General features: G+C 42.2%; 1 protein-coding gene across 3 annotated transcripts in view; it reads left to right on the top strand.

Annotated features, from left to right (window-relative positions):
- The window catches only part of LOC139583814 (POU domain, class 6, transcription factor 2-like), a 128,794-nt gene that overhangs the window by 82,587 nt on the left and 18,231 nt on the right, over nt 1–27,976 (top strand). For all 3 annotated transcript variants that reach the window (XM_071415331.1, XM_071415332.1, XM_071415333.1), the window contains 2 exons: nt 4,735–4,944; nt 8,264–8,417. In XM_071415331.1, coding sequence (XP_071271432.1) covers nt 4,735–4,944; nt 8,264–8,417 — 364 coding nt within the window. The remainder of the gene's footprint in view (nt 1–4,734; nt 4,945–8,263; nt 8,418–27,976) is intronic.

Here is a 27,976-nt window from a genome sequence, read left to right as displayed (position 1 = left end):
TTGGAGACCTGAGCCAACTCCTCGTGCTTACCGTGGGGAGAGTGTGACTAGTCAGGCCCCATGTTATGCGGCTCTGTGCAGTGTGTCTCCAGTGCGCACTCATAGCCCGGTGCGCTATATTCCAGCTCCCCGCATCGGCCGGGCTAGAGTGGGCTAAATACCTGTTGTATTCAGCGCATGTGACAAATAAAATTTGATTTGATTTCTATGCGTTTGCCCACATGTAGTGTATTCTGTAAACAGCATGCGTGAGTGATGGTAAACACGGCTAATGAGAAAGTATGGGTTTCCCTGGTCTGCAAATGCGCAGAGCGCCGGGGACAGATCGCCATGGAGATGGATTTGATGGGATGCTCTGTGCTTTTGTAATGTCACAGCGACTGACACTGGCTGACATAATAAGGTCACGGAGACGGTCAAAGCCCTAGGCGACAGTCCTTTGCTCCCCCACCTTATTATTCAGAGCATCGTTCAGTCTGAGCACTCTGAAACCTGCACTACACTACTACTAACCCAGGGTCCCCCCACCACACACGCACGCACACACAAGTGGATGCACACATACCCCTCTGATACTGGAAACATTACAGAGGTTAATGCATGCCTGCAACTTGACTGGAGGACCAACAAACAGCGCCTCAGAAGCTGAATGCCCACCATAAAAGCAGCCCTTGTGTCAGTCTGTAGAATCCCAAACAGACTTTGGTGTTTGTTTTGCTGGAAGAATGATAGAGGAACTAGATTCCCTCCAAAATGTGTGTGCTTGTTGAATATTATGTTGTGGTTTAGCTAGGTTAGGCAGCAGTCGTTTAGCTAGGTTACGCAGCATCGTAACAGCGTTGTTGCTGTGCTAAAAGCACAAGGAATTTGAACAAGGTATCCGGATGAAAATACCTGTCCTGCCTTCATTTGGAGTCCTTTCTTCTCCTATAGGTTTTTTAATCTGAATGAAGTATTTGTCTTTTGAAGAGAAGATAACACAGTCGGTGACCCTGTCATTAATGCCCAGTCGATTTCTTCCTCTTAGCTTATTCGAGTAGGTTCCAGACAGGGGCCTTGAAAAGCATTGGATTTGATCATGTGGCTTTAACATGTATCCGCCTGATTACATTTTGTCAATTTTTTTTCACTTTCCAAGGCTAGTCGACGAGGCCACTCTTCAGTCCCATCTTTTTGAATTCGGTTGTGAGAAAATAGTAAGAATTAATTTGATATCAATGCACAGATTGCCTTAGGAAAGCATTACACCATTTTACTTAAGTTTCCTCGGTATCTAATACAACGATTAAGGTCAAATATATTTTTTTAAATATCTTGAAATAAGATACATTTATTGTATTAAGCCATGTTTAGGTTTAAATAAGCTACATTATCTGCCAATTATGTTAGATCATTTAGCTTGGTACAGAAAAACAGTGAATTATCACTCAATATAAGATATTTAGGCTTGCTTAGATTTCACTTTTTGCAGTGCACATTGAATATTGTATTTACTGAATTGTTATGGACATAAACTGTATTTCCAGTTTACTATAGCAGAAATACTGTAGTAAAAAACTGTAGTATGCAGTATACTATAGTAATTACTGCAGTGTTTTTGCGTACTGTAGTATTTACTGAAGTGTTTTTGCGGACATTACTGTAGTATTTACTATAGTATTTTTGTTTTACTATCTTGGATATAGCAGTGGGAGCTTTCTCCTTGAGGAAACCTACTGGACAAAATACTCAAAGAGCAAATTTTTTTGCGGAAATTACTGTAGTATTTACTGTAGTGTTTTTGCGGTCTGAGGTATACCGTAGTATTTACTATAGTTTTCTACAGTATACTACAAAATTCTATAGTAAGTACTACACATGATCGAGGGATACTACAGTGTGTAGAATATTACTAAATAATTCTATAGTAAGTACTGTAGTATTCTATTGTAAACTGTAGTATTTTTTCATGTGGGATGGGGGGACTCCCAGTGCTGTTAACCCTGGTGCCTGGTCTTTGTGTTTCCTGGTGAAACCCCCATGAGCATGGGCTGTTGGGCCCATCCATCCTCTTCACTGAGCTTTGATAAAGGCCAGAGCCCACAGGGCTGACTGCTGTTACTAATGCACACAATGCCAGGTAGGAACACACATGCTCTGTTAACCTGCATGTTCACAACCACAGAGGGACTCCATTGAAATACAAATCAGTCCTCAGTCCTCAGAGGTAGAGGAAACATATTCTGACATTGTCATTTAAACTTTTGAACACCTGCTTTCACCTAACAGCGGGGCAAATAAAGGCAGGTAAATAATACTGTAGGTGTCTGTATATTTTGTAATATGGTATAATATTCACACTGTGTTAGAACCACAATCAAAAGGGCTTTCCATCTGACTTTGTGATCTTATAAAGCAATTAACATCCTTAATCAAATTGTTATGCCTGATGTCTTTGAGCTGTAATGAAGTAAGTCAGGACTTCCAAACGTTTCCCAACCTGGGTCTCTATTCCAACATGGTTCTCTATTCCCAGCACGGAGATAGCAGGAGGGGAAAATGGCCAGAGATATTGTCTGGCCACCATGGCTAACACCACAGATTGCCCTGGCCTGGCTGGATAGACGAGACAGCATTTCTGTGGAAACGAGAAAAGCAGGATAATCTTAATGAGTTCTGCTGAGAGAAGGGAGAGAGAGAGAGAGAGGAGGATGGAGGTCCTGACCGTTCCTCACACGCCACACTATCACGAGTGGAAAACGAATACATGAGGAGGAAAAAGACAAAGAGAAGAAAGGTAAACATGAAGAATGCTGGTTGGACAAAGCTGACTATACTATTGTTTGTTCGAAGGTGCCACAACCTATGTGACTTTGTGTGTATAAAATGCCATAACTGGCTGTAGTCTGCCAGCGAACCATGTATTCTCCATGGACCTCTCCATGAATCTACAGGTTTCCATCAGAATTGACATGTTTTACATAATCAGGGTCACAATCAACTGCCTTGAGGAACGCCATCTGAGCACTGCCGTGGATCATCCAAGAGGTCTGAGGGAGAGAACGAATTGTGGTGGTAGCGGTGCATCCGGGGGCAAGAGCCAAGGTGTCAGTTCCCTGCCTGTGTTATTACGCTTATCACTTATAGAATAACCACTTAATCCAACGAGGGTGAATAATTGAGTGGAACAAGTCCTCCGCCACAGAGGCACGCGAAGCCAGATGTCGAGAGACATGAGCATCAGGGCGGCGCAATAAAATATGCTAAGTGGCAAGAGAGGAGGGAGCATTTACAGGGGGAATCAGCGGAGGCGACACAGAGCCCGGAGAGAGAGAGAAATTATCTGACGCTTAACACGAAGCAACGTAAGCAAATGAGCCGTGGAGGGGATGAATTACAGATTGCCGGCCTACCTTTCTACCACTGATCCTTCCCCATTATGTCAAACAGAGTGGGGGGAGAGGAGAGGGAGGGGACCAATGAAGCAGAGAGAGGCATGGCAGAGAGAATCAGATTAGCACTGGAAGCAGTAGTGAGATGCTGGACTACAGTATGTGGGGACCTGTTTGCATCTCGCTGTGAAATTATATATAGTGGCAGGTGCATGTGTATTCATTTGATCTCTGACCTACAGTATATATGATTATTTTGGTGATTTATACACAATGCTTGAAGTAGGCAGCATGAGCTACCAAAACATTCATTGTGCTTGTGTCCATTTATTTTGGTAAAAATGTTTTGCCTTTGTTTTTTACTATAACAAAATACAACAATGCTAGCCCAAATCTTCCAGCCAGGTCCAAATGACAAGTTTTGTAAAATAATTGCAAGCCCAACCATGTTCACTCTCCTCTGGCATAATTAGGCTGCATGCTGTGGTCCTGTCCGTGGCGAGAACAGGCAGAGAGACTGAAACTCTGAAGCTGTCTGTCCAGGACCAGTCCACAGATTACATTAACCTTCATCATTGTGAAGAGGCGCTAAGTCCCCCCCCTAAAGCGCTACTCTTGGCCACACTCTGGCAGCTCTGAGAGCTAAAACGCTGCGGTGACACTCTGCCGCCCCCTTTGATCTGCACTTCCTGATTACAGCCATGGAGGAGAGAAGAGGAGAGCTGGGGGGGGGGGGGGTGAAGTACCCCAGGGACCCTGGGAGCTGAATTGGACATTTGGGGTGTGTGTGTGTTGGTGTGCATGCAAGCGCACTTGTGTGTGTGTGTGTTGAAGGGGGGGTCTCTCAGTATTAGCAACCCCCCTTAACAGAAACCGACAAATACACATATACACACATGAATCTTACACACACGCCCCTCTCCTGGCCTGGTGATGGATAATACAGGCAGTGGTCTGCACCAGCACACACACAGGCACTCAGAGCTGATCTTTGCAGTGTGCTCCCAGCAGTGGGCTCTGCCTTCACTTGGTTTGGCCTATAAAACCTCCTCTATGACAGATGATCAGATAATCTGTCTGTGCCGTTCCCTCACACACATGAACTCAACCATCAAGTGCTTGGGCTTTCATACTGCCGTTCCAAACGTTTGTGCGTCCACTGATATACACGTATTGTCATACGCAATAGACACGTATTTGATGTGGGAGTTCATATAGAATCTGAAAGGCGCTCTATACTTCTGTGCAGTAGGTCATAAGTGCAATAGTTGTAACGATGATCGCCTTTCTACCCTTATCCATGTACTGTAGATCAATGGAATGACCCATCTGATTTCTTCTCCTCTCACCCCTCCTTTTTCAGATAATTGGAACGATCCCACTGATGCCCAACTCTGGGGGGCCCTCGAGCCAATCAGGGGGCGGAAACCCTGCGCTGCAGGTCCAGCCAATTACACCTCAGCTTCTGACCAACACCCAGGGCCAGATCATCGCCACGGTGATCGGCAATCAGATCCTGCCTGTCATCAACACCCAGGGAATCACGCTGTCACCAATCAAGCCTGGACAGCAGGTAACCACACACATGCACAGACATAAACACGAGTCACATCACATACAAGACACATGAAGATATATTCCTACTCACAGAAAATGCCAATTGAGTACATTCGAAGACCAAAAATCTGTGTAGATTTAGCTTTTTTCTGTTTACTCGTGAGAAACAATACTAGTCAAGTCTGGTGTTTTTTCAGCTATCACGTCTTCTCATCTTCTGTCTAAACACAACTTGAGAAGATTTCCTTCTCATAAACATAACTCCCAACTGTAGTATTTCATTGCTCCCAGTGTTTGGAAGTGGTTGCTTTCGATTAAACCAGTCTCTTGACTAGGGCAGTAAAGATTACAGAAGTGTGACAGAAAGAAAGAGTGATATATCAAAATTTGTCAGGCCTTTGAAAATATACTATTTTCTTAGGAGCTAATAAGCAGCACGATGGTGCATCCTCACAAAGGTGTGTTGTGTGTGTGTAAAGCACCTGTCAGGGAACCTCTCAAACTCCCTCTCTGGCAGTCTGCAGAGCCCCTGCAGAGCCAAACGAAAAACAACACTTTTCATCACCCCACTTAAAACTCAAACACTACCTCACTCTGTTTTTTTTTCTCTCTCACTACCCGCTATATTTCTCTCTCTCGTCCTCCCCACCTATTCGTGACCTTATCTGTGACCTGAGCATGTCGTAATTCTCCTTAATCACACATTTAAAAGGAGAATCGTGTGTCTCTAGCTATCGTAACAATACATCACAAGACTGAACCTCTAAAAGAGGCTCTCCTAGAACATGCACAGAAGAACATGAGTTCTATGGTGCTATATGTTTGACAGTGAGCTCAAACCCCACCTAGTGCTGAATTGTTATGTACAAGGTAAATGTTCTTCCTACTTTTGGACTTGTAAATGCATGGTAGGCGTCAGAGGCACAATTACCAAAGAAAACAAAAAAATGTCAAAGCTTTAAGTCTACCTACTTTGGACCAGACTTTCAGCCATAAATAAGGAAGATAAAAACAAATGAAACATGCTATGTAAACGGCTAGGGCAGTAGGTGTGACTTCACGGAACATCAGATCACACTCGTGAACGAATGAATGCATTTGTAATCATGTTTATGTGTTTCGGTCCTCACTTCAAAGCCACTCTCGTAGACAACGACTGTTCCACGGGTATAATTTACGGTTGTCAGCTCCGGCAGTGCCGAATATTTCAAGTGAAGCTAGATAATTCTCACTGCCTGTCAGCTGTCTTGACAGTATGTGCATCGCTGTTGACATCCACCACCATTCCAAACAAATACATGCCGATGGGAAAAGAATTAATAGCGAGAGAGAGTATTGAGAAAGCCAACCTAGTTTACGGAGGAGACAGCTTTCACTTTAGAGTGAAGACGTATCAGCTTGATCTTGTAAGAGCAATTCATTTGCGCACCAAACATGAAAATACATAGTTTTCTTACAGCCGGAGTACATTGCCTGTAAATCATACATTATCTTTGATACGGGAGCGGCGGTGTCCATGGTTCTTTTCCTGCGCGGACTTGTCTTTATTAGCAATTATTAGCAATTAGCAATGGAGAAAACACCCTATAATTGCCATAAAGTTTTTTCTACACTCCTGTATGGCAGGCAGGGGATGGTAGAGGTATTCACTTTTTGGACCCGTTCTGAAATGGACCTGGGCTTTCCCACCCGAACCCGATATGGATACATGTTTATATAGACACTCGTTCCGAACGGACCAGAGGACAACTAGACCCGTTCCATATAGACCTGGTCGGATCCAGACCCGATCCAATCCGAGTGTGGGAAGCAGAAGAAAATAAATATTTTTAAGCTACTTTATTGACCGAAGTTGATAAAGTGAGAGGAGGGAGACAGAGGTGCTGCTCTAGCAGGCGGGGAGGGACCGTACTGTGAGCGAGTGACACTGGGAGCAGGGAGGGAGAGACAAGAGACAGCAACCAAGCCGACTAGCGCTATAGTAGACTATAATATGCCATATCTAGGTTATTTAGCATCAAATATGACTGCATCAAACTGGGAGAAGCTAGTTAAGCTAGCTAACGTTAGCTACCGTAGCTAGGCTAATTGAAGTTGCAGTGCATGTGCTTTCTCATCCTACAGTTACAAATGACAACTCCGTTCAGAATATTAAGTAGCAGCCTACCTGTTGACTCTTGGTCGTTGTAGCCTATCCTTCTCCTTTAACTTTCAATTTGTCATTTTAATTGAATCTTCCATTGATTAGAAATCTACTAATTATTGCCGTTTCGATGATTTATGATTGGCCAAAAACAACAACAATCACTCTCGTGAAAAGCATGAGCAGCAGCATAAATGATAAAATGTCTCTCTCTACTGCAGAAGTCGCGTTCTTTTATGTACGGGCCCTTCCGGACAAGTCAGTTGAAAGTACATATACCCGGGCCGAGACCATTGACAGTCGTATCAGATTCAACCCAGACCCGTGAAATTATTTAGAATTCTGGATCCGGATCTGCTCGAGTCCCGGATCGGGTCTCGGGTATTCGGGTACAGGTGGACCCATGAAGACCTCTAGAGGACGTTAATGCTCATGGAGAGCGGAAGAGAGCGAGAAATACAAACAGCTGAGCCACCATTCATCTCGTATTAAAACCGAGTGTCTCTTTTATACTAATCTAACACTGTCTGTTTCAATTGTAATCTAGCTCTGAATAGTCTTCTCCAGAGATGGGTAACTTTGATGGGGGTGGGGGCCACAAAAAAACGGAACTCCTCATGAGGGGCAGTGGCTTGTGGGTCTGCATACCCACATCCATAACCCCCCCACCTTGCAAGCGAAACATTTTAGTGGCCCCCCTCATGACAGTGAAGAGAAGGGCGTAGAGAAAATGTTGTGGTTTTAAAGCAAGTTTGCTGCGATTCTACACATTTTGCGATGGGGCGGAGAGAAGATTTTGCAATTTTATAATTTATTTCATGCAATTCTACACATTTTGCCATAGGATAGAGGCAAATGTTTTCAGTTTTTAATATGATTACTGATGATCGATGGGCCCCACCCCGGTCTGTAATTTGACCATCACTACAAATTTAGATATCTGGTCGCTAGACTCATTTACCAATCCCCCCAAAAATAATCTGACATAGGCTGATTAAGTGACTGCAGATGCACAACCACATTTTGAAATTGCACCTTGTATATTCTATTATTCTAAGACCCTGACTGAGTTCCTAAAAATAATTGTGAAGATAACTTGTTGTGCTATTAAGGTGTAATATTATATTGGTTGTATTGTTGTTTTAAGTGAATATATTCAGTCAATATTTAATTTCTGTATGTGTGTCTTCAGCTGCCTCAGGCTCAGCAGGTTCAGACAGGCCCAGTGTCATCTCAGCCCAACCTGCTCCACATTCCCCACAGCCAGAGTCCTCTCCGCCAGGTCTCTTCCTCCTCATCATCATCCTCTTCCTCCTCCTCTCTCAGCGTGGGTCAGCTGGTCAGCAGTGAGTACCCGGCGACGCCCCCACACGCAAACACACACACAAACACACATATTAAAATAACATACAAGCATACAGATAAACCTACATTGTCAGAGAATTACATTTTGTAATTGACCACAGTCTTTGGTATGGTGAACCTTCTATTTCAAGAGTGCTGGCTTTCTGTTAGTCCAAAAACATTAGATTTTTCGGTAAGCCTTCATTTTATAGCCTCTTATAGCCTCTATGTATTTACATAGTAACAAAAACAATATACATAGTAACAATTTAGCCTTAAACAACCAAGTAAGTATTACATACATACTTATTAAGTAATAATATAGATAAGTACAGGTAGGTAAGAAGTATAAGTAAGAACCAGCATATTGCTATGTAAATATGTAGTCACGCCAGTCTCTTTCAAAGTATTACCTAAGAAAACCAATGAACATACATGGTAATTTGTCATTTAAATACCTTCATTTAAATACCAAATAAATATCTTCAAGTGATCCTCTTTTGTTGATATTCTCTCAGTTGTTTCCGTGTACTTTACCTTTAGTTACCATGTATGTTCATAGTAACAGGGCTGTAAAATTAAGTAATGTCTGTTTCCATGTAGATACAATGTAGTTACTTGTGAGTTACCACCGCATTGGTTGATTCCACCACATGAAGACAACAGCAAATCTGTCTGTGATCCTACCCTACATGGTACCACCTTTACACTCACAGGGTAGGTAGGAGGTAAGAGGGCTGTCAAATGAAATCATTGCGAATACCATATACGGTGCTTATAGAAAAGTCTACACCCCCTTTAAAAATATCACCTTTTGTTGCCTTACAGCCTGGAAGTAAAATGCATTAAAATAGTAGTTCTCCCATTGATCTACACATCATGCCCCACAACTTCCAGGTGAATTTTTTTTTAATTTCTTTTTTAAATCAATAAAAAATAAAACCTGAAATAGCTTGGTTGGATAAGCGTCCCTTGTAATAGCGATCCTAAATTAGCTCAGGTGTAACCAATCACCTTCAAAATCACACACCAAGTTAATTGGCCTCAATTGTAGTGATTGACATGATTTCAGGATGAATTCAGCAGTTCCTGTAGATTCCCTCTACTGGGTAGTGAAGACGATTATTAAGAAGTGGAAGGTGTATGGCACCACCAAGACCCTGCCTCGATCAAGCCATCCCTCCAAACTGGATGACCGACCAAGTAGGAGACTGATCTGAGGCTACCTTGAGTCCAATGGCAACTTTGAAATAGCTATGGGCTTTTATGGCTAAGACTGGTCAAAGTGTGCATGTGACAACAATATCCCAAGCACTCCACAAATCTGGCATGTATGATAGGGTGGCAAAAAGGAAGCCATTACTCAAGAAAGCCCACATTGAATCCCGTTTTAAATGCATGAAAACACTTGGGAGATTCTGTTGTAACGATACTCTAAATCCTCCTCCTCCTCAGACGAGGAGAGGAGAGAGGGATCTGAAGACCAATGTGCAGCGAGGTATGATGACATGATTTATTTAAGACACGACAAAACAACGAAGACAGAAAACGAACTATACTTGAATAAACTACAAAACAAATAAACGATGAAAACAGACCTGGACACGAACTTACATATAACGTGAAGAACGCACGAACAGGTACACGACTACAAACAAACGCTACAGTCCCGTGTGGCACGAACATACATACAGACACAGGAGACAACCACCCACAACGAACACTGTGAAACAACCTACCTAAATATGACTCTCAATTAGAGGAACACCAAACACCTGCCTCTAATTGAGAGCCATACCAGGCAACCCTTAAACCAACATAGAAACAGACAACATAGAATGCCCACCCAAACTCACGTCCTGACCAACTAACACATACAACAAACTAACAGAAATAGGTCAGGAACGTGACATAACCCCCCCCTTAAGGTGCGAACTCCGGGCGCACCAGCACAAAGTCTAGGGGAGGGTCTGGGTGGGCATCTGACCACGGTGGTGGCTCAGGCTCCGGACGCTGTCCCCACACCACCATAGTCACTCCCCGCTTCTGTATCCCCCTCCCAATGACCACCCTCCAACTAAACCCACCTAAATGAAGGGGCGGCAGCTCCGGGATAAGGGGCGGCAGCTCCGGGATAAGGGGCGGCAGCTCCGGGCTGAGGGACTCTGGCAGGTCCGGGCTGAGGGACTCTGGCAGGTCCGGGCTGAGGGACTCTGGCAGGTCCGGGCTGAGGGACTCTGGCAGGTCCGGGCTGAGGGACTCTGGCAGGTCCGGGCTGAGGGACTCTGGCAGGTCCGGGCTGAGGGACTCTGGCAGGTCCGGGCTGAGGGACTCTGGCAGGTCCGGGCTGAGGGACTCTGGCAGGTCCGGGCTGAGGGACTCTGGCAGGTCCGGGCTGAGGGACTCTGGCAGGTCCTGGCTGAGGGACGGCTCTGAAGGCTGGTCCTGGCTGGACGGCTCTGAAGGCTGGTCCTGGCTGGACGGCTCTGAAGGCTGGTCCGGTCTGGCGGACGGCTCTGAAGGCTGATCCGGTCTGGCGGAAGGCTCTGGCTGATCCGGTCTGGCGGAAGGCTCTGGCTGATCCGGTCTGGCGGAAGGCTCTGGCTGATCCGGTCTGGCGGAAGGCTCTGGCGGCTCCGGTCTGGCGGACGGCTTTGCAGGCTCATGGCAGACGGGCAGTTCAGGCGCCGTTGGGCAGACGGGCAGTTCAGGCGCCATTGGGCAGACTGGCAGTTCAGGTGCCGCTGGGCAGACGGGCAGTTCAGGCGCCGCTGGGCAGACGGGCAGTTCAGGCGCCGCTGGGCAGACGGGCAGTTCAGGCGCCGCTGGGCAGACGGGCAGTTCAGGCGCCGCTGGGCAGACGGCAGACTCTGGCCGGCTGAGACGCACTATAGGCCTGGTGCGTGGTACCGGAACTGGAGGTACCGGGCTAAGGACACGCACCTCAGGGCGAGTGCGGGGAACAACAACAGGGCACACTGGACTCTCGTGGCGCACTCTAGGCCTGGTGCGTGGTACCGGAACTGGAGGTACCGGGCTGAGGGCACGCACCTCAGGGCGAGTGCGGGGAGAAGGAACAGTGCGTACAGGGCTCTGGAGACGCACAGGAGGCTTGGTGCGTGGTGCCGGAACTGGAGGCACTGGGCTGGAGACACGCACCATAGGGAGAGTGCGTGGAGGAGGAACAGGGCTCTGGAGATGCACTGGAAGCCTGGTGCGTGGTGTAGGCACTGGTGGTACTGAGCTGGGGTGGGAAGGTGGCGCCGGATATACCGGACCGTGAAGGAGGACACGTGCTCTTGAGCACCGAGCCTCCCCAACCTTACCAGGTTGAATGGTCCCCGTAGCCCTGCCAGTGCGGCGAGGTGGAATAGCCCGCACTGGGCTATGCAGGCGAACCGGGGACACCACCTGTAAGGCTGGTGCCATGTACGCCGGCCCGAGGAGACGTACTGGAGACCAGATACGTTGGGCCGGCTTCATGGCACTCGGCTCGATGCCCAACCTAGCCCTCCCAGTGCGGCAAGGTGGAATAGCCCGCACTGGGCTAAGCACGCGTACTGGGGACACCGTGCGCTTTACCGCATAACACGGTGTCTGACCAGTACGACGCCCTCTTACTCCACGGCAAGCCCGGGGAGTTGGCTCAGGTATCCAACCCGGCTTCGCCACACTCCCCTTTAGCCCCCCCCCCCTCCCCCCAAGAAATTTTTGGGTGAGCCTCTCGGGCTTCCAGCCTCTCCTACGTGCTGCCTCCTCATACCAGCGCTCCTGGGCTGTGGCTGCCTTCTTCTCCTCCCGCAAGCGGCGATTCACACCAACCTTAGCCCAGGGTCCTTCTCCATTGAAAATTTGCTCCCAACTCCATTCCTCTTCTCTCCATTGTTTTAGTTCCTTTTCTCCTTCCTCAATCCGCTTGGTCCTGTTGTGGTGGGTAGTTTTGTCACGATCGTGTGGAGGAGAGACGGACCAAAACGCAGCATTAGGAAAATAAGCCATCTTCTTTTAATTAAAACAACGAAGACAGAAAACGAACTATACTTGAATAAACTACAAAACAAATAAACGATGAAAACAGACCTGGACACGAACTTACATATAACGTGAAGAACGCACGAACAGGTACACGACTACAAACAAACGCTACAGTCCCGTGTGGCACGAACATACATACAGACACAGGAGACAACCACCCACAACGAACACTGTGAAACAACCTACCTAAATATGACTCTCAATTAGAGGAACACCAAACACCTGCCTCTAATTGAGAGCCATACCAGGCAACCCTTAAACCAACATAGAAACAGACAACATAGAATGCCCACCCAAACTCACGTCCTGACCAACTAACACATACAACAAACTAACAGAAATAGGTCAGGAACGTGACATCTGTAGCCATGTGGCAAAACGTTTTGTGATCTGACGAAACTAAAATGGAACTTTTTGGCCTGAATGCAAAGCGTTACATTTGGTGCAAATCCAACACAACACATCACCCAAAGAACACCATCCTTAGTGTGGCGGCAGGTAGCCTAAGTGGTTAGAGCGTTGGGCCAGTAACCGAAAAGTTGCTGGATCAAATCTTTTGAGCTGGCAAGGTAAAAATCTGTCGTCCTGCCCCTGAACAAGGCAGTTAACCCACTGTTACTAGGCTGTCATTGTAAGTATTTGGTCTTAACTAACTTGCCTAGATAAATACATTTTTAAAAATAGTGTGGTGGCAGCATCATGTTATGGGGATGTTTCTCATCGTCAGGATGGAAGGGAAAATGAATGGCGCAATGTACAGAAAACTCCTTGAGGAAACCTGCTGCCATCTGCAAGAAAGCTGAAACTGGGATGGAAGTTCACCTTTCAGCATGACAATGACCCGAAGGCCAAAGCTACAGTGGAGTTGCTAAGTAATAAAAAGGTAAATGTCCTTGAGTGGCCCAGTCAGAGTCTCGACCTAAATCCAATCGAAAACTTGTGGCATGACTTGAAGATTGCTATCCATCAATGCTCTCAAAGGAATGTGACAGAGCTTAAACAGTATTGTAAAGAAGAATGGTCAAATATTGCCAAATCTAGGTGTGCAACCTGGTCTCAGAGCATTTCGTATTATTCTGTAAGTAAATCCGAGAAACTCTATTTAGTACGATATGTTACAAATTATAATTTGTATGATATGTTACAAATTGCAATTGGGATTATAGGTTACACATTCCAATTTGTTGTGGCTAACAATAGCTAGGCGGCTAACATTAGCTAGGCTAATGGTTAAGGTTAGGAGTTAGGTTAAAGGGTCAAGGTTAGGGTTGGGAAGAGTTAGCTAACGTGCTAAGTAGTTGCAAAGTACAGTACCAGTCAAGTTTGGACACACCTACTCATTCAAGGGTTTCTCTTTATTTTTTACTATTTTCTACATTGCAGAATAATAGTGAAGACATCAAAACTATGAAATAACAAATATGGAATAATGTAGTCACCGAAAAAGTATTTTTTTGAGATTCTTCAAAGTAGCCTCCCTTTGCCTTGATGACAGCTTTGCACACTCTTTACATTCTCACAATCAGTTTCACCTGGAATGCTTTTCCAGCAGTCTTGAAGGAGTTCCCACATATGCTGAGCACTGGTTGGCTGATTTTCCTTCACTCTGCGGTCCAACTCATCCCAAACCATCTCAATTGGGTTGAGATCAGGTGATTGTGGAGGCCAGGTAATCTGATGCAGCACTCTCCTTGGTCAAATAGCCCTTACACAGCCTGGAGGTGTGTTTTGGGTCATTGTCCCGTTGAAAAACAAATGATAGTCCCACTAAGCGCAAACCAGATAAGATGGCATATCGCTGCAGAATGCTGTGGTAGCCGTGTTGGTTAAGTGTGCTTTGAATTCTAAATAAATCATTGACAGTGTCACCAGCAAAGCACCATCACACCTCCTCCTCCATGCTTCATGGTGGGAACCACACATGCAGAGATCATCCGTTCACCTATTCTGCGTCTCAAAAAGACACGGTGGTTGGAACCAAAAATCTCAAATTTGGACTCATAAGACTAAAGGACAGATTTCCACCGGTCTAATGTTCATTGGTCGTTTTTCTTGGCCCAAGCAAGTCTCTTCTTCTTATTGATGTCCTTTAGTAGTGTTTTTTTTTAAAGTAATTCAACCATGAAGGCATGATTCATGCTGTCTCCTCTGAACAGATGATGTTGAGTTGTGTATGTTACTTGAACTCTGTGAAGCATTTATTTGGGCTGCAATCTGAGGTGGTGTCAACTCTACTGGAATTATCCTCTGCAGCAGAGGTAACTCTGGGTCTTCCTTTCCTGTGGGGGTCCTCATTAGAGCCAGTTTCATCATAGCGCTTGATGTTTTTTGCGACTGCACTTGAAGACTGCACTTTCACAGTTCTTGAAATGTTACGTATTGACTGACCTTCATGTCTTAAAGTAATGATGGACTGTCATTTCTCTTTGCTTTTTTGAGCTGTCTTGCCGTAATATGGACTTGGTATTTTGCCAAATAGGGCTATCTTCTGTATACCACCCCTACCTTGTCACAACAGTACTGATTGGCTCAAATGCATTCCACAAATTAACTTTTAACAATGCACACCTGTTAATTGAAATGCATTCCAGGTGACTACCTCATGAAGCTTGTTTATAGTATGCTAAGAGTGTCCAAAGCTGTCATCAAGGCAAATAGTGGCTACTTTGAAGAATCTCAATTATAAAACATATTTTTGGTTACTACATGATTCAATATGTGTTATTTCATAGTTTTGATGTCTTCACTATTATTCTACAATGTAGAAAATTGTACAAATAAAGAAAAACCCTTGAATGAGTAGGTGTGTTCAAACTTTTGACAGGTACAGTATCTAATTAGCAAAAATGTTCCGTTTTTTTCTTCATCAATCTACACACAATACCCCATAATGTCAAAGCAAAAACCGTTTTTGAGAATTTTAGCAAATGTATAAAAAATATATAAAAAATGAAATATCACATATCCATAAGTATTGAGACATTTTACTCAGTACTCCGTGCACCTCAGTACTCAGTGCACCTTTGGCAGCAATTACAGCCTCGAGTCTTCTTGGGTATGACGCTACAAGCTTGGCACAGCTGTATTTCAATCACACTACCTTTGTTTTTACCTACATGTACAAATTACTTCAGCTAACCTGTAACCCCGCACATTGACTCGGTACTTGTACCCCTAGTATATAGCCTCGTTATTGTTATTTTATTGTGGAAGCGTTCTCCTGGCATCCGCCAAACCCAGATTTATCCGTCGGACTGCCAGATGGTGAAGCTTGATTCATCACTCCAGAAAACGCGTTTCCACTGCTCCAGAGTCCAATGGAGGCGAGCTTTACACCACTCCAGCTGATGCTTAGCATTGCGCATGGTGATCTTAGGCTTGTGTGCGGCTGCTCGGCCATGGAAACCCATTTAATGAAGCTCCCGACAAACAGGTCTTGTGCTGACGTTGCTTCCAGAGACAGTTTGGAACTCGGTAGTGAGTGTTGCAACCGAGGACAGACGATTGTTACGCTATGCGTGCTTCAGCACTTCTGTGAGCTTGTGTGGCCTACCACTTTGGGTTTCTCCTAGACATTTCCTCTTCACAATAACAGCACATACAGTTGGCCAGGGCAGCTGTAGCAGGGCAGAAATTTGACGAATTGACCTGTTGGTAAGGTTGCATCCTATGACGGTGCCACGTTGAAAGTCACTGAGCTCATCAGTAAGGCCATTCTACTGCCAATGTTTGTCTATGGAGATTGCATGGCTCTGTGCGTGTTTTTATTCACCTGTCAGCAACGGGTGTGGCTGAATTTTTTTGGTTTATGTCGTGTATTTTTGCAATAAAACACATTTTCCTTTAAAGTGTTGAGTATGGTGTGTAGATCATTGGGGGGAAAACATCATTATTTAAATGCATGAAACTGAGGCAAAAATGTGAAAAAAGTTAAAGGGGGCTCAGACTTTATAGGCACTGTGCATTCGGAAAGTATTCAGACCCCTTGACTTTTTCCACATTTTGTTACGTTACAGCCTTATTCTAAAATAGATTAAATAAATAAAATCATCATCAATCTACACAAAACACCCCATAATGATAAAGCGAAATCAGGTCTTTGACACTTTTGGAAATATATTTACTTAAGTATTCAGACCCTTTGCTATGAGACTCGAAATTGAGATCAGGTGCATCCTGTTTCCATTGATCATCCTTGAGATGTTTCTACAACTTGGAGTCCACCTATGGTAAATTCAATTGATTGGACATGATGTGGAAAGGCACACACACCTGTCTATATAATTTCCCACAGTTGACAGTGCATGTCAGACCAAAAACCAAGCCACGAGGTCGAAGGAATTATCCGTAGAGCTTCGAGATAGGATTGTGTCGAGGCACAGATCTTGGGAAGGGTACCAAAAAATGTCTGCAGCATTGAAGGTCCACAGAACACAGTGGCCTCCATCATTCTTAAATAAAATATGTTTTAAACCACCAAGACTTCCTAGAGGTGGCTGAGCAATCAGGGGAGAAGGGCCTTGGTCAGGGAGGTGACCAAGAAGCCGATGGTCACTCTAACAGTGCTCCAGAGTTCCTCTGTGGAGATGGGAGAACCTTCCAGAAGGACAACCATCTCTGCAGCACTCCACCAATCAGCCTTTATGGTAGAGTGGCCAGATGGAAGCCTCTCCTCAGTAAAAGGCACATAACAGCCTGCTTGGTGTTTGCCAAAATGTAACTAAAGGACTCTCAGACCATGAGAAACAAGATTCTCTGGTCTGAAGAAACCAAGATTGGACTCTTTGGTCTGAATGCCAAGCGTCACGTCTGGTGGAAACCTGGCACCATCCCTACGGTGAAGCATGGATGTGGCAGCATCATGCTGTGGGGATGTTTTTTAGTGGAAGGGATATACTAGTCAGGATCGAGGGAAAAATGAGCGGATCAAAGTACAGAGAGATCCTTGATGAAAACCTGCTCCAGAGCGCTCAGAACCTCAGACTGGGGCGAAGGTTCACCTTCCAAAAGAACAACGACCCTAAGCACACAGCCAAGACAACGCAGGAGTGGCTTCGGGACAAGTCTCTGAATGTCCTTGAGTGGCCCAGCCAGAGCTCGGACTTGAACTCGATCAAACATCTCTAGAGAGAACTGAAAATAGCTGTGCAGCGACTCTCCCCATCCAACCTGACAGAGCTTGAGAGGATCTGCAGAGAAGAATGGGAGAATCTCCCCAAATACAGCTGTGCCAAGCTTGTAGCGTCATACCCAAGAAGACTAGAGGCTGTAATCGCTGCCAAAGGTGCACTGAGTACTGAGGTGCACGAAGTACTGAGTAAAATGTCTCAATAATTATGGAAATGTGATATTTCATTTTTTATTAATACATTTGCTCAAATTCAAAAAAACATTTTTTGCTTTGTCATTATGGGGTATTGTGTGTAGATTGATGAAGAAAAAAAACATTTAAATAAATTTTTGAATAAGGCTGTAATGTTACAAAATTTGGAAAAGGTCAAGGGGTCTGAATACTTTCTGAATACACTGTATATACCAGATACTTGCATATCAATTATCCCTCTTTATGATTTAGTCTAATTATTGTGTAGACATAAATGTACCAAGTAATGTCCTCTTGACTTATTCCACATTTTGTTTTGTAACAGTCTGAATTCAAAATGGATGAAATATATGTTTTTCTAACCCATCTATACACAATACCCTATAATTACAAAGTGAAAACATGTTTTTAGAATTGTTTTGCTATTTATTGAAAATGAAATACAGATATCTAATTTACATAATTATTCACAACCCTCAGTCAATACTTTGTAGAAGCACCTTTGGCAGCGATTACAGCTGTGAGTCTTTTTGGGTAAGTCTCTAAGAGCTTTACACACCTGGATTGTGCAACATTTGCCCATTATTCTTTTCAAAATTCTTCAAGCTCTGTTAAATTGGTTGTTGCTCATTTCCAGACAACCATTTTCCGGTCTTTCCATAGATTTTCATGCAGATTTAAGTCAAAACTGTAACTCGGCCACTCAGGAACATTCACTGTCTTGTTGGTAAGCAACTCCAGTCTGGATCTGGCCTTGTGTTTTAGGTTATTGTCCTGGTGAAAGGTGAATTCATCTCCCAGTGGTGAAATCTTGGTGAAATCCCTAAGCGGTTTCCTTCCTCTCCAGAAATTGAGTTAGGAAGGACGCCTGTATCTTTGAAGTGTCTAGGTGCATTTATACACCATCCAAAGTGTAATTAATAACTTCACCGTCCTCAAAAGGATATTCAGTTTGCTTAATTTTTTTTTTTAGACCCATCTACTAATAGGTGCCCTTCTTTGCGAGGCATTGGAAAAGCTCCCTGGTCTTTGTGGTTGAATCTGAACCAATCGGTGCGCATACGTTCTAACGTGCTATACTTGCTAAAGGTCCAACCTCAAAACATAAATGGAAAAAACTAAACCTGTAACACCATGTAAATACCAGACACTTTCAAGTTTACTCCAGTAGAATCTAACAACGTTATCTTACCCCTAAAAAAATGCTAACATCCCATTTTATGCTAACCTCTCACCATTAGAAATGTCTTGGGGGTAGGGTCTTTCTCACTCGTCATTATTCACGATTAATACATTAATGTTATGTTCAGAAACATATTCAATTCTTATTTACAAAAAAAGTGACTCCAAAACTACACAATACATTATTTACTATTCATTTCTGTTGGGCACAACATAATCTGAAACACAACCTAAACAAACTGCAAATGAGTCACAAGCTTGATGTAGTCATCACTTGCTAGTAAAATGGGACCAAATACTTTATTTTTGACTACTTTCAGTGGTGTAAAGTAACTAAATAAAATACTTTGAAGTACTACTTCTTGCAACTATAGGGGGTGCTGTTCCGCATTAGCATATTTGGGTCTCCAAATTAAACTGCCTCGTGCTAAATTCTTGATCGTACAATATGCATATTATTGTTATTATTGGATAGAAAACACCTTCTAGTTTCTATAGAAGTTGGAATTTTGTCTCTGAGTGGTACAGAACAATATCTACAGCACTTTTCATGACAGGGGTCAGATTTCAGAAATTTTTACCCCTGATCTGGAGTCTGTTTTTAAGGCGACAGTGAATGCTATGAAGAAACCGACACTGCCTACGTCTTCCTCTGGGTGTCTGTACGTCATCACGTTTTGAATGGAATCGATTGCACAATCACAGCCATTATAAAACCACAAAATGTATAGGGACCTCCCTTTCTCGTCGCGCGCCTGAAGCGTGAAGGACATCGGACTTGCCTCATTCCAAATCGTTGTCTAACCAGCAATATTTCTCCGGTCATGTTTTCAGTCGTTATAGTTGTTAAAAACATCATAATGTAGTTAATTTGAACCGTTTTATAGCAATTTATATCCGTTTAGTGCGATTTTGAGGAATTTCTTTGTTGTGCACTCTGAAACTTTGGACACGTTTTGTGGTCCCGTTCGATCGTTAGTGGATATTTCCAAGGACAGAGGACATCTATCGACCAAAAGAAGATTACAACATAGAAAGGATACATTGCCCAAGAATCTGATGGAAGAACAGCTCAAAGTAACCAATATTTAATATGATAAATCGTTGTTCTGTCGAAATATTTTAAACGCATATTTCGCCATTTTGTTTGTTATCGCGTCACTTGGCGAACCCTGTATTGAAAAGTAAGGATAATTTTAAAAATGTAAGTCAGCGGTTGCATTAAGAACTAATTTGTCTTTCGATTCCTGTCAACCCTGTATTTTTTAGTCAAGTATATGATTAGCTTTCAATTAAACTAGATCACTCTGATAGATGACGTCAGACATATTGAGGCTTGATTTCCTAGTATTTTTATTGTGTAACCACGGTTTTGTATGGCTAAATATGCACCTTTTCGAACAAACTGTATATGTATGTTGTAAAATGATGTTACAGGAGTGTCATCGGAAGAATTCTGAGAAGGTTAGTGAAAAAATTAATATCTTTTGGCGGTGATTACGTTATAGCGCTCTTTGGCTGGAATCGATGCTCTGGTAACGTTTGCACATGTGGTATGCTAACTTATCGATTTATTGTGTTTTCGCTGAAAAACGCTTAGAAAATCTGAAATATGGTCTGAAATCACAAGAACTGGGTCTTTCCATTGCTATGCTTTGTCTATTTTTATGAAATGTTTTATGATGAGTAAATTGGTCATACACGTTGCTCTATCTAGTAATTCTAGTCGATTTGTGATGGTCGGTGCAATTGTAAACTGTGATTTCTACCTGAAATATGCACTTTTTTCTAACAACACCTATCCTATACCATAAATATGTTATCAGACTGTCATCTGAAGAGGTTTTTTATAGGTTATTGGCTATCAATATCTTAGTTTAGCCGAATTGGTGATAGCACCTGAAGGAGTAAGAAACTGATGGAGTTAGAAAAGTGGTGTATTTTGCTAACGTGTTTAGCTAATAGATTTACATATTGTGTCTTCCCTGTAAAACATTTTAAAAATCTGAAATGGTGGCTTTATTCACAAGATCTGTATCTTTCATCTGGTGTCTTGGACTTGTGATTTAATGATATTTAGATGCTACTATCTACTTGTGAAGCTATGCTAATCAGTGTGTGGGGGGGGTGGGGGGTGATCCCGGACCCGGGGTAGAGGCTCGTGAAAGGTTAAGTAGGTTTTTTGGGGTATTTATATTATTTACAACTTTGACTTTTATTCCACTACATTCCTAAAGGAAATATGTACTTTTCCCTGACATCCAAAAGTACTCGTTACATTTCGAAAACGGTCAGATTCACGAGAACATGTTGTCATCCCTACTGACTCTGATCTAGCGGACTCACTAAACACAAAAGAAAACGATATCTTAACATATGCTGTATCTTTCCAAGCAGTCTCTCCCTCAATCCCTCCCACGTCTTACCTCCAGCTAATCAGAACATTGAAACACTAGCTACTGATAGCAATAATTTATTTATAGTAAAAATATTTTTTTTCTACTAAATAACAACACGTACGTGCTCAAATCATGACAAATAATAGTTGTACTCACAACCAATTTAAAGGATAGAAAGACAAGTATGGCTATGGTTTGGGGCGAGTTTGAACATCGTTGGTGAGATTGGAAAGTAGCTAGCTTAGTGTATTGATAGAAACAATAACGAGTGTTTTTTTACATTTCAAAATAAAACTCCCCTATGTCATAGTAGAAAAGTGTCTAAAACATATTTAGAAACCTTTAGTTTTTCCCCAATCCAGTTATAATGTTGCATCCCAATGTAATGTTGTCCACTATTGAAAACTGTAAAAAAAAAAAAAAGTTATTGAATTCATATCATACACATTTTCTTTTGATGGCAAAAACCGGAAGACTTGATGTGGCCAGCTGTGACCATGGGTGAGCTCCACCATTCCTTCTCAATGAGCTTTAGAAAGATATTATCCGTTTTTTTTCTGGATCTGTCACGCCTGCTCCCGCTCCCCCTCCCTGACACACTCCTGCCACCATCAGTACGCACACCTGCCTTCCCCCGTCACGCGCATCAGCGTATTATTGGACTCACCTGGACTCAATCACCTGTTTATTACCTCCCCTATATTTGTCAGTTCCACAGCTCTGTTCCCTGCTGCTGCATTGATTGTCATTTGCCGTTGTTTTGCCCGTGTGCTGATGCTGTGCCTGTCCTGTTACCAGTCTGTTCCGGAATAAATGTTGACTCCTCGTACCCGCTTCTCATCTCCGACGTCGGTCCTTACAGGACCAAAAAGGGTCTGAGTGTGCCAGGGGACATGGCGGTCGGCGCAGGTGAATTTGATAACATTTTAGAAGGTTTTAGAGGGCATCACTTCATGTTTTTTTGTAACATTGAATTTTTTTTAAGCCAGTTTCTTGCAATTCTCAGAATTTCTCCATGGAGTCAAGATGAAAAAAAATCCATGCTGTTAAATTCATTGTTTTTGGAATTTTAATTTCCCCTGATTGTTCAACTTTTATTTTGGTTATTTGTTAGTTCTCAAAGATTATATTATAAAAAATATATGTAGGTTCATTATCTTTTCTACATGCTTTATATCTGGTTTAGTCATTTTAAGTTTTCCTTCCCGAAAATTATAAAAGTTTGTACTTTGGCGTCCCAAGAAAATGCCTAGGCAAGAGTTTTCTATAGCAGAAAAATCCCTGGATATGTCTCTGGCTAACATTAGGCACCTTTTTGTTTTAAAGTTAAGGACTTGCTTTTGTTAGTACAAGCAGTGTTTTCTGTTGGAATTACGTTTTTGTATGTTTTTTCTAGCTTCTAAAGTCCGCTAGCGTGCTAAACTAATTAAGCTAACGAATCGTCATTGACTTTACATTGTGTGTTATCCTGCTAACTCCCGCTTTAGTTGTATGTTTTATATTTAACTGGTATTTACATGGAATTAGCAACAGCTTCATTTTACAGGCCTCTTACCTCATATCTACCCTGTAAGTTTAAAGGTAGTACCATGTAACAACAGGGTAAGGTCACGGTCGGTTGGACGTACTGCCAAATTCTCTAAAACGACGTGGTAGAGAAATTAACATTCAATTCTCTGGCAACAGCTCTGGTGGATATTCTTGCAGTCAGCATGCCAATTGCACGCTCCCTCAAAACTTGAAACATCTGTGGCATTGTGTTGTGACAAAACTGCACATTTTAGTGGCTTTTTATTGTCCCCAGCACCAGGTGCTACTGTGTAATGATCATGCTGTTTAATCAGGTTATTGATATGCCACACCTGTCAGATATATGGATTATCTTGGCAAAGGAGAAATCCTCACTAACAGGGATATAAACAACATTTGAGAGAAATAAGCTTTTTGAGTGTATGGAACATTTCTGGGAGCTTTTATTTCAGCTCATAAAACATGGGACCACGACTTTACATGTTGCGTTTATATTTTTGTTCAGTATACATTGAATCTGTGGAAACAGACACCACTTAATTATATAGCCCTGTTATTATGAACATACAGTTGAAGTCAGAAGTTTACATACACCTTAGCCAAATACATTTAAACTCAGCTTTTCACAATTCCTGACATTTAATCCTAGTAAAAATTCCCTGTCTTACGTCAGTTAGGATCACAACTTTATTTGAAGAATGTGAAATGTCAGAATAATAGTAGAGAATTATTTATTTCAGCTTTTATTTCCCAGTGGGTCACATTCCCAGTGGGTCAGAAGTGTACATACAAAGTTTACATACACTCAATTAGTATTTGATAGCATTGCCTTTAAATTGTTAAACTTGCGTCAAATGTTTTGGGTAGCTTCCCACAATAAGTCAGGTAAATTTTGGCCCATTCCTCCTGACAGAGCTGGTGTAACTGAGTCAGGTTTGTAGGCCTCCTTGGTCGCACACGCTTTTTCAGTTCTGCCCACACATTTTCTATAGCATTGAGGTCAGGGCTTTGTGATGGCCATTCCAATACCTTGACTTTGTTGCCCTTAAGCCATTTTGCCACAACTTTGGAAGTATGCTTGGGGTCATTGTCCATTTGGAAGACCCATTTGAGACCAAGCTTTAACTTCCTGACTGATGTCTTGATGTTGCTTCAATATATCCACATCATTTTCCTCCCTCATGATGCCATCTATTTTGTGAAGTGCACCAGTCCCTCCTGCAGCAAAGCACACCCCCATGCTTCACGGGTGGGATGGTGTTCTTCGGCTTGCAAGCCTCCCCCTTTTCCTCCAAACATAACGATGGTCATTATGGCCAAATAGTTCTATTTTTGTTTCATCAGACCAGAGGACATTTCTCCAAAAAGTACGATCTTTGTCCCCATGTGCAGTTGCTATCCGTAGTCTGGGTTTTTTATGGCGGTTTTGGAGCGGCCTTTAAGGTTATGTCGATATAGGACTCGTTTACCCTTTGCTGTTGTACTGGGATTGATTTGCACTTTTCGCACCAAAGTACGTTCATCTCTAGGAGACAGAACACGTCTCCTTCCTGAGCGGTATGACGGCTGTGTGATACCATGGTGTTTATACTTGCGTACTATTGTTTGTACAGATGAACGTGGTACCTTCAGGCATTTGGAAATTGCTCCCAAGGATGAACCAGACTTGTGGAGACTTCATTTTTTTTCTGATGTCTTGGCTGATTTCTTTTGATTTTCTCATGATGTCAAGCAAAGAGGCACTGAGTTTGAAGGTAGGCCTATAGTTTGTTAACAAGAAATTTGTTGAGTGGTTGAAAAACAAGTTTTAATGACTTCAAACTAAGTGTATGTAAACTTCCGACTTCAACTGTACATGGTAACTAAAGGTAAAGTACTGTACATAGGAACAACTGAGAGAATATCAACACAAGATGATCACTTGAATGTATTTATTTGGTAATTATCCTTTACTTAATATCCATCCCGGATCCGGGATCCTCCTCATCAAAAAAGCTGACTAGCATAGCCTAGCCTAACGGGACAGGGATATCATATAATATAATTTTCATGAAATCACAAGTCCAATACAGCAAATGAAAGATAAACATCTTGTGAATCTAGCCATCATTTCCGATTTTTAAAATGTTTTACAGCGAAAACACAATGTATTTCTATTAGCTAACCACAATAGCCAAACACACAACCGCATATTTTCACCATGTTTCCACCGCATAGGTAGCTTTCACAAAACCGACAAAATAGAGATATAGTTAGTCACTAACCAAGAAACAACTTCATCAGATGACAGTCTTATAACATGTTATACAATACATTTATGTTTTGTTCGAAAAATGTGCATATTTGAGGTATAAATCAGTTTTACATTGCAGCTACCATCACAAATAACACCGAAGCAGCCAGAATAATTACAGAGAGCAACGTGAAATACATAAATACTCATAAAACATTTATGAAAAATACATGGTGTACAGCAAATGAAAGATAAACATCTTGTGAATCCAGCCAATATTTCCGATTTTAAGTGTTTTACAGCGAAAACACAATGTAGAATTATATTAGCTTACCACAATAGCCAAACACACAAATGCATTTATTCACCGCAAAGGTAGCTTTCGCAAAAACCAGCAAAAGATATAAAATTAATCACTAACCTTTGGACAACTTCATCAGATTACAGTCTTATAACATCATGTTATACAATACACTTATGTTTTGTTCGAAAATGTGCATATTTAGCGCTGCAATCGTGGTTATACATTGTGAATATGTAGCAACATTTTCCCAGAATGTCCGGAGATATTTTGGACACTCACCTAATCTGACCAAAGAACTCATCATAAACTTTACATAAAAATACTTGTGGTATGGCAAATGAAAGATACACTGGTTCTTAATGCAACCGCTGTGTTAGATTTTTTTAAATAACTTTACCATAACATATTATAGCGTTATTGTGAGACAGCACTCACCAACACGGCGGAGAATAGGAGTCAATATTTTACACAGAAATATGAAATAACATCATACATTTTTTCTTACTTTTGCTGAGCTTCCATCAGAATGTTGTACAAGGAGTCCTTGGTCCAGAATAAATCGTTGTTTGGTTTTAGAATGTCAATTTCTTCTGTCGAATTCGCGCCACAATGCTAGCCAAGGTTACTAACATTCCCATCCTCTCTTGGTGCAAAGAACGGAAAACTCCAAAAGTCCCAATAAACGTTGAATAAACTGATAAAACTCGGTTGAAAAAACCTACTTTATGATGTTATTATCAAATGTATCAAATAAAATCAGAGCCGGAGATATTCGCCGTGTATACCGACCGCTTTTCAGAAGACAATGTGGAGCTCCTTCGCGCCTTGGAAAACTGACAAAATGGCTGACCTGTCACTCCAAAAGCTCTTGTTCGACCTCAGATCAAGCTAGACACCCCATTCCACCTTCCACTGACTGTTGACATCTAGTGGAAGGCGTATGAAGTGCATGCATATCGATAAATATAAGGCAATTGAATAGGCAGGCCCTGAAACAGAGCCTCGTTTTCAGATTTTTCACTTCCTGTATGGAAGTTTGCTGCAAAATGAGTTCTGTTTTACTCACAGATATAATTCAAACAGTTTTAGAAACTTGAGTGTTTTCTATCCAATAGTAATAATAATATGCATATTGTATGATCTAGAATAGAGTACGAGGCCGTTTAAATTGGGCACGATTTTTCCCAAAGTGAAAACAGCGCCCCCCTATTGACAAGAAGTTTTAAGTGGTAACAAATGATAAATGACCATGTATGTTCATTGGTGTTTCTTAGGTATTACTTTGATAGAGACTGGTGTGACTAAGTATTTACATACTAATACCCTGTTTCGTACTTGTACTTACCTTTGGGACTAATTTGTTACTTTATAATTACATTTTGTGAGTTTGTATGTTGCTTGGTATTTCTTTTATATTACATTGAAATAGTAGGTAGGTAGTGAGTAGGTATTTTACATAGTTATTAACTGGTACTTAGTTGTACCTTCCTTCTTACTTACTTGTACTTATATAATTACATTTTGTGACTTTCTATTTACTAATTAAGTAGCCTATGTACTACTTCAGGTCACAGTTGTAAATGAGAACTTGTTCTCAACTAGCCTACCTGGTTAAATAAAGGTGAAATAAAAAATGTAAAAACTTAAATACCTAGTAAATACATAGTAATTAACAGGCTGTAATATGAGGGGTTACAGATTTTTCTCCTTCCTCTTTAATTTGATTGATTTAATCCTCTATAAATTAAATATGTTATTTATTAGACTATCTGCCCACTTAACCCGCAAGCCAGCTGCACCAATGTGTTGGAGGAAACACCATTCAACTGCTGACCGAGTCAGCCTGCAGGTGCACGACCCGCCACAAGGAGTCGCTAGAGCGCAATGATCCAAGTAAAGCCCCCTGGCCAAACTAACCCCAAAAACCCTGTATGTAATGAACACGAGCCTCAGTTTGCAAATGCTTAGCCCTCTGGTGGACCCTATATGAATCATAGGAGCCAAGGCTGTCAGCATGCAAACGTTGCCTGAAAAAGGCTGTTTTAGTCAGATATATTTAATTTCATCTCGCTAAACTAATTCCTAAAGCATCTGCGATTGAGTTCTGAATTCAATATAAAGAAGTTGCCATTGATCAACTTGATGTGAACATAAGCAATGGAGCATTATTAATGTGTCAAATCATCATCATTTGAGTTTTATAGTCTTCCCACCAATATAGTGAGGTGGTCAAGCTCATTGAATTGGCAAGGTCCTTGACATAGCTTATATTTTCTCTATTTACTCTATTTACCTCTAGAATATGAGGTTTTTATTCTGAATGAGTGGATGGAATTTTCTAGATAGTGTACAGAATATTTAAAAACTTTTAAAACCAAGACTAGAGAAAGACTGACTTTGCTGATAGCTACATTATTGAGGAAAAGTGTACTTACTATGCCTGTGATATTTGGTTGTCCCACCTAGCCAGCTTAAGATGAATGCACTAAATGTAAGTTGCTCTGGATAAGTTGCAATGACTAAAATGTCATTTAGCACTTTGTTCAACACTTTTT

The sequence above is a fragment of the Salvelinus alpinus genome, chromosome 8, assembly GCF_045679555.1.
Source record: "Salvelinus alpinus chromosome 8, SLU_Salpinus.1, whole genome shotgun sequence".
NCBI lineage: Eukaryota > Metazoa > Chordata > Actinopteri > Salmoniformes > Salmonidae > Salvelinus > Salvelinus alpinus.
This window is presented reverse-complemented; position numbering and strand designations above follow the sequence as displayed.